The 14,079-nt window shown below is 42.8% G+C and overlaps 1 protein-coding gene across 1 annotated transcript; it reads right to left on the reverse strand.

Moving 5' to 3' along the window:
• On the reverse strand, positions 1-10,894 carry LOC124672076 (chaperone protein dnaJ 1, mitochondrial-like). The gene is made up of 19 exons (XM_047208367.1): positions 10,835-10,894; positions 10,697-10,736; positions 9,077-9,169; positions 8,862-8,953; positions 8,267-8,350; positions 8,140-8,178; positions 7,759-7,929; positions 7,629-7,670; positions 7,468-7,555; positions 4,585-4,649; positions 4,435-4,497; positions 4,289-4,361; positions 3,984-4,075; positions 2,097-2,168; positions 1,579-1,635; positions 1,212-1,260; positions 1,074-1,137; positions 399-488; positions 1-111 (listed from the first exon to the last, which is right to left on the reverse strand). Exons 1-19 carry the CDS (start codon positions 10,892-10,894, stop codon positions 21-23), a joined length of 1,425 nt encoding a protein of 474 aa, XP_047064323.1. The 3' UTR covers positions 1-20.
• Between the last annotated feature and the right edge of the window lie 3,185 nt (positions 10,895-14,079).

Genomic DNA, 14,079 nt, shown 5'->3' on the forward strand with positions numbered 1-14,079 from the left:
GTAGCTTTGAAAACCCCTTCTCAGTGCCTCAGCATCAGAAAAATCAATATGACGAAGCCAAGCCCGAGCATGAAAGTTTGGCTCTTCATACTTTCAACAATTAGCTCCAACCTGTAAGTATTAACCAGTAGATAGCTGCTCGTAAATCCTGTTTGAAATTTCATATTTATTACTACCATATGATGCAAGCTATAAAACAGAACAGATGTCAACGAAGAATGTTGTGAGACAGATGAAAACTTTGCTTGCGCACCAGGCCTATCAGGCTACAGCGATCAAAATAAGGTAAAGTCAACACATCGATCTACATTAATAAAGCATGCAGTTTTCATTTATATGTCCTTTATTTCCCATGATGGCCAGAGATGCTAAAAATAAATGGTGAGGCAGTTGATTACCAGTTTCCCGCTGCAAAAGAACTTTGTTCTTTTATGGCTTCCTCTACTGCAAATTCTTCCAACAGTGCACGCTGATGTTCGTTAACCTTCCTGCAGATTAAAGTATGTAATTGTCAAATTGAAGACGAATGCAAGTCATGACTTACGATTTAGCACAAAATTACTCCACAGAAAAACCAAAGGTTTAGCGCAATCCCTTTGAATGCCGCTTGGCACGGGACGCCGAAGCCACTCTCTAAAGGACTAGCCTCCGTGGCCCTACTCACCAACTGGATGCTATGGAAACAACGCAACGAGTGCACAGGGCCCCTTATCGCATGGCTAGACTCGCTACAATACCCCCCTGGCGCAATCCCATCTCTTTTGTACGTACTGTGGTTTTCAGTTTAACCAAAAAATAGCATGGCTTCATGTTGCCACAACCAGATCTAAAGAATATCTATTGCATCCAATATGCCTCGTTTTAGTGCAAGTTTTCTGAATGTATAAGCAAAGCCATTCTCGTGGAATGCCAGTTGAAACTTGAAAGGGAAACAATGATAACCATTTTAATATCATGTATAAATACATGGTCAAAGAAAGAAGAATAGCACCGTAAGCGTAATGCATACACCAAGTAAAGAAATTTAGAGTGCAGCAACAAATAGGGCATTGAGGAAAATATAAGCAACTTACGAGGGAAAATGTATTCTGAATCGGACATGTTGGTCCCCGAAATATCCTGACAGGTTTGGCAATCCTGCTTACACTAATATCCTTAGTATTCGATCAGAAGCAAACTCTGGCCTGAATTTATCTATTTGCATAACATACCTTTCCCCCTTAAAACTACAACTTGCCCTGGCTGAACTCCTTTGGGTATCTGAAAAATTTAGAGCAAATGTCAACTAAGAGAAACAATAATCAGAGGGAGAACAGATATTCTGTAGAATTTGGCAGCCTCTCGCTCAACAAATAGATGGCCGCATGCTTCTCAAAAGAAAGAACCAGCCATACCAGGCCCAGGCATTCTAACTAGAAAAAGAATCCACTCTAGTGAGCATTGAAAGTTGAAACAGGGAGGGGATAACCGACTGTTAAGCTCTTAGAAAATACAAGATACTATATAATGACAGAAGTTAGACGTGCTTTTGATATTTTCACAGTAGCAATAACGTGTCCTTTTCCACCAAGTATTTACCTTAATTTCTGTTTTACCATCTAAAGTGGGCACTTCAACTTTTCCACCGAGCATTGCCTACATAACGAAGGTAAATGGTGAGTAAAAACCCAACACTAAAGCACAAATAAAGAACAGAAATTCAAATGTCCGCACACACCAACAAATGCAAATCGATGTAAGAGTACCAGATCTGAAATCAGTAAAACAGTTCTTGATTTTTTTTTAAGGTTACTACTCTTTCGTACAGGCTCCACGTCTACAGGTAAGTACTATTGGTGGAACCAAGAGGTCCGGAAAAAATCAAGAACTGTTTTACTGATTATACTAAAAGTTTCCTTGATAAGAAATTAGAACCGATTATATGAACCAATCTTGGCATAAGCTATAAGATACAGAAATGGAAATGAAGCTACACAATTTAGTACTCCTAACAGTTCTTGAGAAATAGGACATTTCTTCAAAAGATTGCCCCACAAGGGAGCAAAATAGTAAGACTGCAATATGTAAAAAAGTTACTGGAAAAAAATTGCCACTACCTGTGTGAAGCTTATCTTTTTGTCCACATGGACATCAGCACCATCTCGAACAAACACTGGATCACTTGCTACCTACGATATACATGGTTCATGGAAGAATTAAAAGCATGATTGCTTGAGATAAGAGAGCTAATAGTGCAGAAGAGTTCATGACAGTAGAGGCCAGTTAGCACCACAGTTGTACAAATAATTTTAACTCATCACGTACACCGAAACAAACTACTTGTTAGATTTCATAAGTAAAACAGTGCACTGCATATGGTCTCAAACTTCAACCCAGCACACGCATAGTGGTTACTAGCAAGGACAAAACCACACCTTATAGAGACAGGCATATCAAGTCTAGTAACCATGGTTTTGAAGGCGTCTTAGAGCGCGCGGGGGACGCGGCCGGGGGGGGGGGGGGGGGATGAGGAACCCACAATACAACAAAAAAATCATTAAACTGGTCAAATGCTTTGACAAACCAAGATCAAACTGGTGCACGTTGTGGAGGTGCCTACTAAAGAGCTCTTAAGGAGATTAATCTGATCATTGACATTAAGTAAAGGTCAATGTGCTGCAGACTGCAGCACTAGGCACGTCTAGCAATATTACCACTGAAGATATGGCTACCACACCATAAGAGCATCTCCAATAGCTTACCCATAATTTGGGTAAGCAGACTGGTTATGGATAAAGGAGAGAGGAGGTATATGTAACCAGATTGTTTTTGCTTTTCGAGCTTACCCAAAATTTGCACTAGAAAGAATTGTAAGTAGGACCCCACATGTCAGTGGGGTGCCTTTTTTCCTCTCTTTTTCTCTTCCTCCTTCCTCCATCCCCAATTTCTTCCCTGGCCCTCCCAATTCATCCGCCGTCACACCCCCACCTGCCCGCCCCCAACGGTGCCCTTCCTAGTTCCTACCTGCATAACGCCGCCCCAATTTTCTCGGCCTCAAGCGGCCGCGAAGATTGCCCCGTGGCTGAGCTCCGGCGAGAAGGAGGTCGAGCTCGTGCAGGAGGCCAAGCAATGGTGCAAAGGAGGTCGAGCTCAGGTGGGAGGTAACAAGCTCCAGCAGCAGGATGCGGGCGATTCGGGCAAGGACGGTGAATCGGGCCAGGGCCGCACTCTGGTGGCCAGGGTCACGATTCGGTGGCCGGAATCAGCGAGCAAATCGGCGGGGATGGCGGTGGCGTGGACGGCTGGGTTCCCGCATCCCTATTTGCTGACAAGGCACATTACCAAAAAACTGGGTAGTCCTACCTATATATGGGTCATTGGAGCCAAAATATGGGTTCTTAATCTTACCCAAAAATTTGGGGTATGGGCCCACGGATGGGTAAGCCGTTAGAGCAGTTCTTTTGCCCCCATTACCCATAAAAGCAGTTTTTGGGTAAGCTGTTGGAGATGCTCTAATGAAATACCTAGTGAGATATGAACTGGTACCATTTGTGGGTCCCACAGGAGGCTGCAAATGTGGTCTGAGAGAAATACTGAAATTGCGAGAGTTAATACACCTACTGAGTACTGACATACTATTCATCTCAGCTAACACATATTTATCATGTTACAAGCAGCTCAATGGAAAAATATTACGCCTTACTACCTTCGAACAAACAAAGTCACATAAACACAGTTCACAAACTATACGCACAAATAGGTCAGAATATCAAATGCCATGAATGTTCTTCCTGAGAAAACATGTTTACTTCTAAAACCTTGATTTTTTGGCACTTTCAGTACTAATTAATTATACTATCAGATAATTATTAACCAAGTTCTTGAAACATGTGAAGTTATGAACGAATGGACCTCAGTATTTACAGAACACATAAGTTTTTTGTTAGAGTAACAAATAAGTTGATATACAAAATAAAGGAAAGCATGCAGGACAGTATTCTCACTCGAAGCTTAATATATAGACTTCCAGGTAAGGCCCCATGTCCACCACTATTTCCAGCCTCCCGTACATGAATTGTATCACCAGAATCAACTCCTATGAAAATAAATCTTTGGTTAAGTCAAGAGAAAAACAACATTCACAGTATGTGATAGCTCCGCCTTCAAAGAACATAACTTCAGAATAGTCTAAACTCTAAAATTGTAATATTTGGCAGAACACAATTGAAAGTAATTCGAAATTATGATCAGATGTAGGCATTTCTGGGAAGACACACAATTGAATTACTGAAGCTTAGTTGCACAGCACCTGCTGGAATGGTCACATTTGCATATTTCATACCATCTATCACCCCTGAACCTTTGCATGTCAGGCAGTAATCCTGTGAAAATCATCATACGTGAGATAGACTAAAAATAGACATACTTCACATGCTTATTCGCAGAGACCAATACCTTAATTACTTTCCCAAAGCCTCTGCAAGAAGTACAAATGGATGTGAATGGATACATACTAACCTGCACAAAGCACCGGTGCATAGTTTAGAAGGAATCTGCGCCATCGATATTAGCAAGGAGGATTTTAACATTAAAGCACATACTTACTTTTCCTACACCTTTACATGAAGGACAAACATATTTTCTTGCATTTGCCAAGTACCCTCTCCCATCTACATTGAAGTATATATGAGCTTTTGTATAAAAAAAAAGAAGATGTGCATGGGATAAAGCAGGAGAAATAAGTCAAATAACCTTATACATAAGAGTAAGACTCCAGCTTTAAATCAAGCATTTATTGGTGTTTTAATATTATCTGATTGTAACATTACATCATTAAGCAAGGCATCACCAACATTAACATTTCAAGTCCTACACATGTCCAACAAAAGGATAATTATTGGTCCCTGGCCTGGGGATCACACCAAACACAGTGTGTAAATATAGTTCGCCACGTTATTTTGTACTCTAGGAAATGGTTTGAAATGGGTTACTGCTGATTATTGAAGTATAAATTTAGATACCACAGTAATATAGTGTTCAAACGGAGGACAGAAAACACATACGAACCTACCTATCCTACAGTTCATTGAATGTGTGGTCGATTCATATACCACTGTCAGCTGAACATGCTTTGGAAAGAGTAAGGGGTAACAAGCAGACCATAATATCGCTAATGATACTATCTGTTTTATGCCATATGAATATGACCTTCCATTAATAAACTAAAAACAACAGGAGAAGCGGTAGCTTGGTAATAGGTGCATATTCAACAGACTGAATACCAAGACAAAGTATCCAGAGATGGAAGTACAAAAAACAAATAGGTTCGGGCAAATGTCAGAATAGAATAGCAGAAACTTCACATTTATATCTGTTCCAGCGAAAATATTGCTACATAAATACCTACAAGATCGCTTCACACAACAGATCTATACCTAATAATAAAGAAAATAAGGCTTCTTGTTGGTCCGTCTGTTTTTGCCCTTAATTTTTGATCTAAATTACAGAGATGCCACCGCTTTAGTTGAAAAAACGATTCGGTATGTCCGTCGCGCATCTAAACGATCATGTACGTAAGCTGTTTCCGTTCCGCACAGATCCGATCTCGTGCCTAACGATGAAACCTAAGAAACAGCCGGACGCACGCACCCATGAACCCACGACTCCTCCCGATCTCAACAAGGAGACCGACGCGCCCACAACTCTCCCCATAAAGACCGGGCGATTATCCCTCTACAGAGACGAGACGATGCACCCCCTAGAAACCACGTAACTCTTTCTGCGAAGGAAGTCGAGATCGAAAATATTGGCGACATGAGATGCAGGAGTCGAGATCGAAAATATTGTTGGCGGCGACAACGACGGTGACCTGGACGACAGGCCTCAACTTGATTGGATTCGCGTGGGTTCGTGCGAACGCAGTCGTTGGCGTTGCAGCCAATGCGTGCCATGATGCTTCTGTTTGCTACTTTTCATGATGGTCCGTGGTTGAGCGATCTGATCTGACCTGCTACCAGAGAAGCTCAACGACGAACCGGACCACCAGTCGCCATCACACGGGTCCTGATCAAAGGCGCCGCTCGCCGAAATTGCCGTCTTGCCGGCTCCTGATCACCCCGTACGTTGATCCAGTTTCATGCTAACGCGAGCTGCGGGCGCTCGAGACCTTGGGTTACGATCTCACAGGGATAGCTCCCACCTGATATTCTGGAGGCAAGAAGCCAAGCGGCGACCTGAGACGATTGTCCTCCCAACAAACAGCTGAAGAGGCCATTAGAGGAAGCGTCGATTACTATTTCGTCTCTTTTCCGTCATCCACGGTGCAAGGTGTCGTCAGACCGGAGGACTCCCGTCGGCGGACCGGCCGCCGCCGACGGCTTCGGTTTTGCATCTCACCAGCTCGAAGCGAGCGGGCCTCGATGGCCTCCAGGAATTCGACCACGACGTCGAACGGGCCTCGCAGCAGCCAGCCGTGTCTTCTGCCGCTTGACATGGCCTGAAGATCGATGTGTTTGAGATGTGGCCTCTGCCCGGCCTCTTCCTCCTCATAACCTCCTCTGCATCATGCCGGTCGCACCGTCCTTGCCGCATCAGCTAGCGATCAAACATTCTGCCGTAGCCCTCTACTTGCCTCATCTGATCTTGGAGTGACCTTGCTAATCTGAATCTCAAGTACGTTATGCAATATGGATAGCATAGTCAGTTTGTTGAACTGCTTGACCTATCCTAATTGATCACGTCACTTGGTGACCTCCATCAGTATGTAGTACTGTAGCACATTCAGGTAGCCCATGACCCAGATTCCCAGAACCTGATACACATGAGACGGCGACCTAGGACATGGAGCATCCTACCAGTGACGACGGCAAGCGTCCCGCACATATGTTTGCAAGCCAGATGGTGGCTGCAAGCATCGGCGAGGAGTTGACTCTGGTATGAGCGCAACTTGGAAGGGCAGTCGCATCAGCGAGGTAGCGAGCTCGACAAGCGGTGCCTCAATCCTCTGCGCTACGAGGCTAAATACATAGGTTGGTTACTTCCGGATTTAAAATTGCCTCAAAAGATTTTTTGTTCAATTTAGTCTCATTGTAGTAGAATTGTGTTGTTATTCCACTTAGAGTAGCACTCACCATGTCAAGAACAATTTTCTCTATCAATTTTCTTTAATGAAAAACAACCAGTTGTAGAAAACAAGATTGATTTTTTTTTAAATGTGGTCTAGCCCATCATAAATTCTCGATGAGTGGTGCAATGAGGAGAATGAGAGCAATGAAAGAAAGAGGCATGACATGTACAAGTGTACGACATGGCTATGTATCGCTCATAGGTGGTGGGTTCTAGCGGAAGAAAGATGTTTGTGTCCTGAGCGACAACCGACAATATAGATCAATCGAAGTAGATTTGCGATTTGCTCCGTAGCGAAGCACGGGTTTTGTCCTAGTATAATATAAACAAACATAGTAATAGGTAGCATAAGTGTGTACTCACCACATGAGTAGCAAAGATTTTTTGCACTGAAGGGAACTTTCTTCGTGCATCCTCTAGCAGCTTCAGCAAAAGATAGATCCAAGTCTACCTACTTAAGTCAAGAGTTAAACACTAAAGGCATTTAATTGAGACATGAAATAAGAATAATTCGAAGAACAAACCTCAATATCAGTGGCATGGGCATCTAAATCATGCTCGAAAACCTGAAAACATAGAGAATTAGTGGTACTGAAATGTGAAAGGGTGAGTAGAAGTAATAGGAGTGAAGGGTATGGAGTGTAACAAAATTACCTCAGAGAATATTTTGTAAAATTGACTAGAGAAAGGACCATCATTTTGTCTGTAGAACTCTGCAAAAGGGTCATGGTTCTGTTTGTTGAATCCTGAAAATGGATCTTGATAGGATCCATCAAACTCCCCCCTATCCCTTGTGGAACTTTCGTCTGAGCCTCTAGAAAATAGCTGCAGTGTTACAACATAACATAAACTTAACCAACACTATACAGGAAGTCACAAACTTCAAATTGCAAAAATACAGAGCTTGAGAAGTAACGATCCATAGGGCCACTTTTGGAAACTGGAATGTTGCATCTTCATGAATAAACGAAAAAAACTACTACTCAAGAAACTAAATAAATCATGAAAAGAAGAAGATAAAGAGCAGCTTATTACCAGATCATACTGCTGTCTCTTTGAAGGATCCCGTAAAGTCTAGAGCCCAACAGTACCGACATATGACAATGTTAATTAAGCATAATAATCAATATCAAAGCTAAACACATGGTGGTAACTTACTTGCCTCATATGCGTCTCTTACTTCCTGAAACGTCCTTTTTGCAGCAGCATTTCCCCTATTTGTGTCTGGATGGTGCTTCTTTGCAAGCTACCAAGATTAATTTGAGGCTTAGAAGCAGAAAAATGTAAATATTTCAAGTAAGTAGATACATCATGCGAGTGTCAGTGTTTGCAAGAACATTTTCCCTTCCAAAAGTGGATCAATATAGTTAACACAGATTACAAGATCAGTTGTCCGTCAACATAAACCTAAGTACATAATTTAGTGCTCAGAAAATCTAGTTCATCCTATCCAGATCCCAGATTGGTTCAAAATTGCTAAAAATATATTTACAACATCACAATCTATTTTCAACTGGCAGATAGATTGATTGTGTTATCAACAACACATACCCCACAAACATTCATAATGATACCTCACACAAATAGGTGAAAGAAAGTATTGCCCTTTTCCGAAGCTAATATATCACACATGTATTAATGATAGAAAGTGGACAAGATTGCCGCTTTACAAACGGATATTAACTTCGTAACATGGCCATGATAAACAAACAGTGAGCAAGCTTAGTCAGATTTCTGAGTAGGGATGAGATACTCACAGAATGAAAAGCTTTCTTTATGTCATCCTGTGAGGCATCTTTACGAACACCAAGAATTTTGTAGTAGTCCTTCTCCATCGAATAACATTGACCTTAAAAATGCACCCAAAAATGTTTTATTGGCAAATGTGGTTGCAACAAATTGATGACAATATCAAATTACCAACAGGATATTGTCATATCAAGGTTCATTCATGTAAGACCAGAATAGCAACCTGTAGAATGAAAAAACCTGCTCAATACAGATGATGTCAAGATGGATCGACCATAGCATCTATCAGCGATAGATGTGCCACTAGAGCTGCAAGCTGTGCACATTCTCCAGATAAAATAAATATTACAAGGAGTTAGATAATTATCAAGCTAAGAAATAAACAAGATATACAATGGTAGATATTTGAAATGATAAAAGTAACAAGTAAATGCATATGTTTCATTTAAATTTGCATCTAACCATCGCATATACCAGCAACTTGTCTTATTTTGTGGACGTTGAACAGATTTGTTTGCTGTCATTAGCAGACAAAAATTGCCTCCAACCATATGTTAAACATACTCATCCACATCAGCGTACAGGACAAATCAACATCAGCAACTTATCATACATAACTAAACAGCTAGTTCACACTTCACACTAACATAATTTTGCTCTTGTGTGGTAACTGGTAAGTCCACATCATCTGATCATCACTTTTATAGTTGGTCTTTGGTTGATCGTTGACATGTCCAGGTTTCCTCCAATTTCAAGGCCGTTGGATACACCTTTAGCATGTATGATCCATAAAAGTATTGCTTTGACCATTGCCTCCTATTGGCAAGCATCAGCAAGCAATGAATCCAGCCAGGCAAGAGGCCGGGCTGCTTTTATTTTCTCCGTTGCTCTCCTTATCAAACCACTCTCCTGCCTGCTACTTAGTAGCCAACCTACGTCTCCTCCCTCCCCCCATTTTCACAACAAAGCTATTCCACAAGATCTAGTTCACTGCTCACCAAACCTAACGAAGAAATATTCAACATCTGTTATGATTTTACCATGAATAATGAAAAGTCACACCTCCAAATCATACACTAATTCCATGATGTCGAATCCCGCAAATTCATTAGATTGTCTATTCGCACAATGTTTACCAAGTGGACAGGAAGGTGTTAAATATCAAACATTATACTTTTGATCAAGTCATCAAACAACCATGGCAGTACGCAGAAATGACAGTATTTTTATCCCTGGATCACCCCAAGTTCTAAAACAAAAACAACCAGTCTTTCTGAATCTGGTCGGTTCTCCTCTTTGATTGAATGACTTCCCCTTTCAAACTGCTCTCGGTAGGCACTAGCAGTTACCAATTGGATAGAAAATGTTCACGTGGACACCATGTGTGAACAGTAAAATTAAAATCGTAGCGTGCACCAAATGAGTAAATGCAACCCATAATAAGTGCTTCTATTGCAAGTTTCCCTCTCGGGTCAGCTATTGTTCATATCCTAAAATGTTTTGTACTGATAAGCATCCTTCTGAATCTATCCAAGGTCGACGTGGATTTGAAAGTATGGTTTCCCCAAGTCGAGTTTTAACAACAAAACTAACAAGTATATCCCATCAAACGAACGATTATTGGAAGTTTGGAACTCCAGCACATCAAATTATCTTATCAACCAGCGTTATCCCGGTAGCAGTTTCCCCAAAAAACAGACCAACACGAAATCAATTACTACCTCTGTTCGGATTTAATTGACTTCTATCAATACGTTATTTGTTCATTAGCCCTCCCTCCCATGCGTCGATTAAATAGGAACAGAGGGAGTATAGTACAAAACATGAGGTGGAAGGAAATTACGTGCAGACGGCCGAACCCATATGCTCCTCCGCGCAGACACCTGCAGGAAGAACTCGAAGTTAAGTATAGAACTGAACTCCACAAAACCTCGGACTAAAACAGGGAGGGTGAAAACAAGGCAGCACGAGCTCGCATTACCTCGCCGGAGCGGAGCGCGAGGGACCTCGACGCGAGCCGGACCCAGCCGAACCGGCCCATCGAGGGCGGCGCGCACTACGCGCGAGAAAATGAAGAGCGGTAGGAGAGGAGGGGATCGAGGGTTGGAGGGGGAAAGTGGAAGACCAGGCTATAGGAGGGAGGGGGAACTGGCACGGGGTCTCTGGGCGAGTAATCGCCGCCGGCTGCCGGCTCGACGGTAGGCTCCGCCGCTACGGGAATGGCGACAGCTTCGACCGCCGGGCCGCTGAGAGGGCGGCGTGGGGAGAGGACGAGGGCGGCGGCTCGGTCGAAGCGAGAGATTCCACCGGAGGTTTCCAGACAACGGAGCCAGGCCCACGGCTAGGGCTCGAGTTCACGGTCACAAGGCCCAATCTTCAAATTATGCGGCGAATAAGCTTTTGGCCCTCTCAGTAAAATACACTCCCCTAATAAAAAAAAGTAAAATATACCCCTTGAAATACAAAATTTAGCTATAATTACCACTTATAGTATGACCAAAATTAGTAGAAAAAACTAGTAAAAAATTTGGGTCGGAATGAGAGCTAGTTACAAGAAATATATCGAACAGCTTCGGTTGATGGTCCCATGTGCGGCCCCTTGCCCACCATTGGCTCGGCAAAGATGAGCGGACAGATTACGAAAAAGAGGGAGTACACTCACGACTGCAGTTGTGGAGCCGTTTTCTATCTTGGAATGAAATGATTCCTGATGGTGCGTCTCTCGTGTGTATTCTGAAATGAATTGTGTCATTCCTGATGAGAACTTTTTCTCGTTGCTCGAGTTTACATGTGAAGTCAACCAAACCAGATCTGCTTGCCTTCCTCTCGAAGCTATTTCAAGTCTTCCTCAGATAACATCTGTTGATAATGCGATAGATTTTGAAGGAGAGTAAAATTTCTTCTTTCGAAATCGTGTGTGTGGGGTGTGTGAGGGGGGGGGGGGGCTCTTTGTTTAGTCGAGCCAACCAGAGCAAAAGTCAATAACTCAACATCATAACTACTGGACCTATATCAACACTAGGACTCGGTGTATGGATGTGGAGCTACACACGAATTGTCTAAATCAAGCGTTCCAATTCAAAAACTTGAAATTAAAATGGAAAAAGGGAAAGATCTTGCCTAGGACTCTAGGCTCATCACGAACTGATGATGATGATGATGGGCTTTTGTGAACCGAGAAACTGACATATGTACAAGCCACTCAGAAAGTTGAGATAGAAATATCAAAGTGTGTCGCGCGGTAGTCACGTTCATATGCTCATGTTCTGGTTTTTAGTGGTCATTTGTGCAACATCGACTCCAAATCATGCTTCCCTCAAATAAATGGATAGAACAAAATCTCATTCTGAAAGTCGCATCACATATCCAACGATCACGCCTGTTAAGATTTGTGATGTCCATTTTACACAAAACAACCTGCACTAGTTCACTTTCCTTATATAGTAGCCGATGTGTACCATGTGCATCTTAGCATCGGTAAAAATACCCATAGTCTCTCTCTCTCCTTCTCGCACCCTCTCCGCCCACCACTTCGTCGGCCGTCACTTCCCCTCCCGCTCATTGGATCCTTACTCCAGGCACAACCACCATGTGGCGACACATCCGCATCCCCTTGACCACTGATACGTCTCTAACGTATCTATAATTTCTTATGTTCCATGCTAGTTTTATGACAATACCTACATGTTTTGCTCACACTTTATATTATTTTTATGCATTTTCCGGGACAAAACTATTAACAAGATGCTGAAGCGCCAGTTCCTGTTTTCTGCTGTTTTTGGTTTCAGAAATTCTACACAGAAAATATTCTCGGAATTGGACGAAACAAAAGCCCACGGCCCTATTTTCCACGGAATGTTCCAGAAGTCCGAAGGAGAGACGAAGAGGGGCCACGAGGCGGCCACACCATAGGGGGGCGCGGCCCCACCCCTGGTCGCGCCGCCATATGGGGTGGGCCCCTCGGGACTCCACCGACGCTGCCCTTCCGCCTATATATTCTCCCAGATGCGAAAACCCTAAAAAAATCAATCATATTCCATGAAGAGTTCCGTAGCCGCCGCCATCGCGAAGCCAAGTTCGGGGGACAGAAGTCTCTGTTCCAGCACGCCGCTGGGACGGGGAAGTGCCCCCGGAATCCATCTCCATCGACTCCATCGTCATCTTCATCGCCGTTGCTGTCTCCCATGATGAGGAGGGAGTAGTTCTCCCCCGAGGCTGAGGGCTTGATGTCTACGGGTGCTTCTATTCTTGTAGACAGTGTTGGGCCTACAAGAGCAGAGGTTTGTAGAACAGCAGCAAGTTTCCCTTAAGTGGATCACCCAAGGTTTATCGAACTCAGGGAGGAAGAGGTCAAAGATATCCCTCTCATGCAACCACTGCAATCACAAAGCAAGAAGTCTCTTGTGTCCCCAACACACCAAATACACTTGTACGATGTATAGGTGCACTAGTTCGGCGAAGAGATAGTGAAATACAAGTGGTATGAATGAATATGAGCAGTAGTAATGGCGCCAGAAAAGTGCTTGCTGGCGTGCAGTTGATGGTAGTAATATTGCAGGAAGTAAACAAGCAGTAAAACAGTAAACAAGCGATGATTGCAGTATTTGGAAACAAGGCCTAGGGATTGTACTTTCACTAGTGGACACTCTCAACATTGATCACATAACAGAATAAATAGATAAATGCTATACTCTACACTCTCTTGTTGGATGATGAACACCACTAATTGTGTAGGATTACACGAACCCTCAATGCCGGAGTTAACAAGCTCCACAATATTCGATATTCATGTTTAAGTAACCTTAGAGTGCATGACAGATCAACATAACCAAACCAAGTACTAACATAGCATGCACACTTGTCACCTTCACACTACGAAAGGAGGAATAGATCACATCAATACCATCATAGCAATAGTTAACTTCATAATCTACAAGAGATCACAATCATAGCCTACGCCAAGTACTACACGATGCACACACTTGTCACCATTACACCGTGCGGGAGGAATAAACTACTTTAATAACATCACTAGAGTAGCACGCGAGATATATTGTGATACAAAACACATTGCAATCATAAAGGGATATAAATAAGCACTTCACTATGCCATTCATAACGGTGAATAAGTACTCTGTGAAATATAGCCTAAGAGACCCACACGGTGCACACACTTGTCACCTTTACACACGTGGGACAAGGAGTCTCCGGAGATCACATAAGTAA

The sequence above is a fragment of the Lolium rigidum genome, chromosome 1 (assembly GCF_022539505.1).
Source record: "Lolium rigidum isolate FL_2022 chromosome 1, APGP_CSIRO_Lrig_0.1, whole genome shotgun sequence".
In the NCBI taxonomy this organism is placed as follows: Eukaryota; Viridiplantae; Streptophyta; class Magnoliopsida; order Poales; family Poaceae; genus Lolium; species Lolium rigidum.

Coding starts and splice junctions, on each gene's coding strand:
- LOC124672076 (XM_047208367.1), bottom strand. CDS start 10,894: ATGGGCCGGTTCGGCTGGGTCCGGCTCGCGTCGAGGTCCCTCGCGCTC. Junction 1,636..2,096: donor AAAAGATAAGCTTCACACAG/GTAGTGGCAATT, acceptor TTCGTTATGTAG/GCAATGCTCGGTGGAAAAGT. Junction 489..1,073: donor TTCAGAATACATTTTCCCTC/GTAAGTTGCTTA, acceptor TTTAATCTGCAG/GAAGGTTAACGAACATCAGC.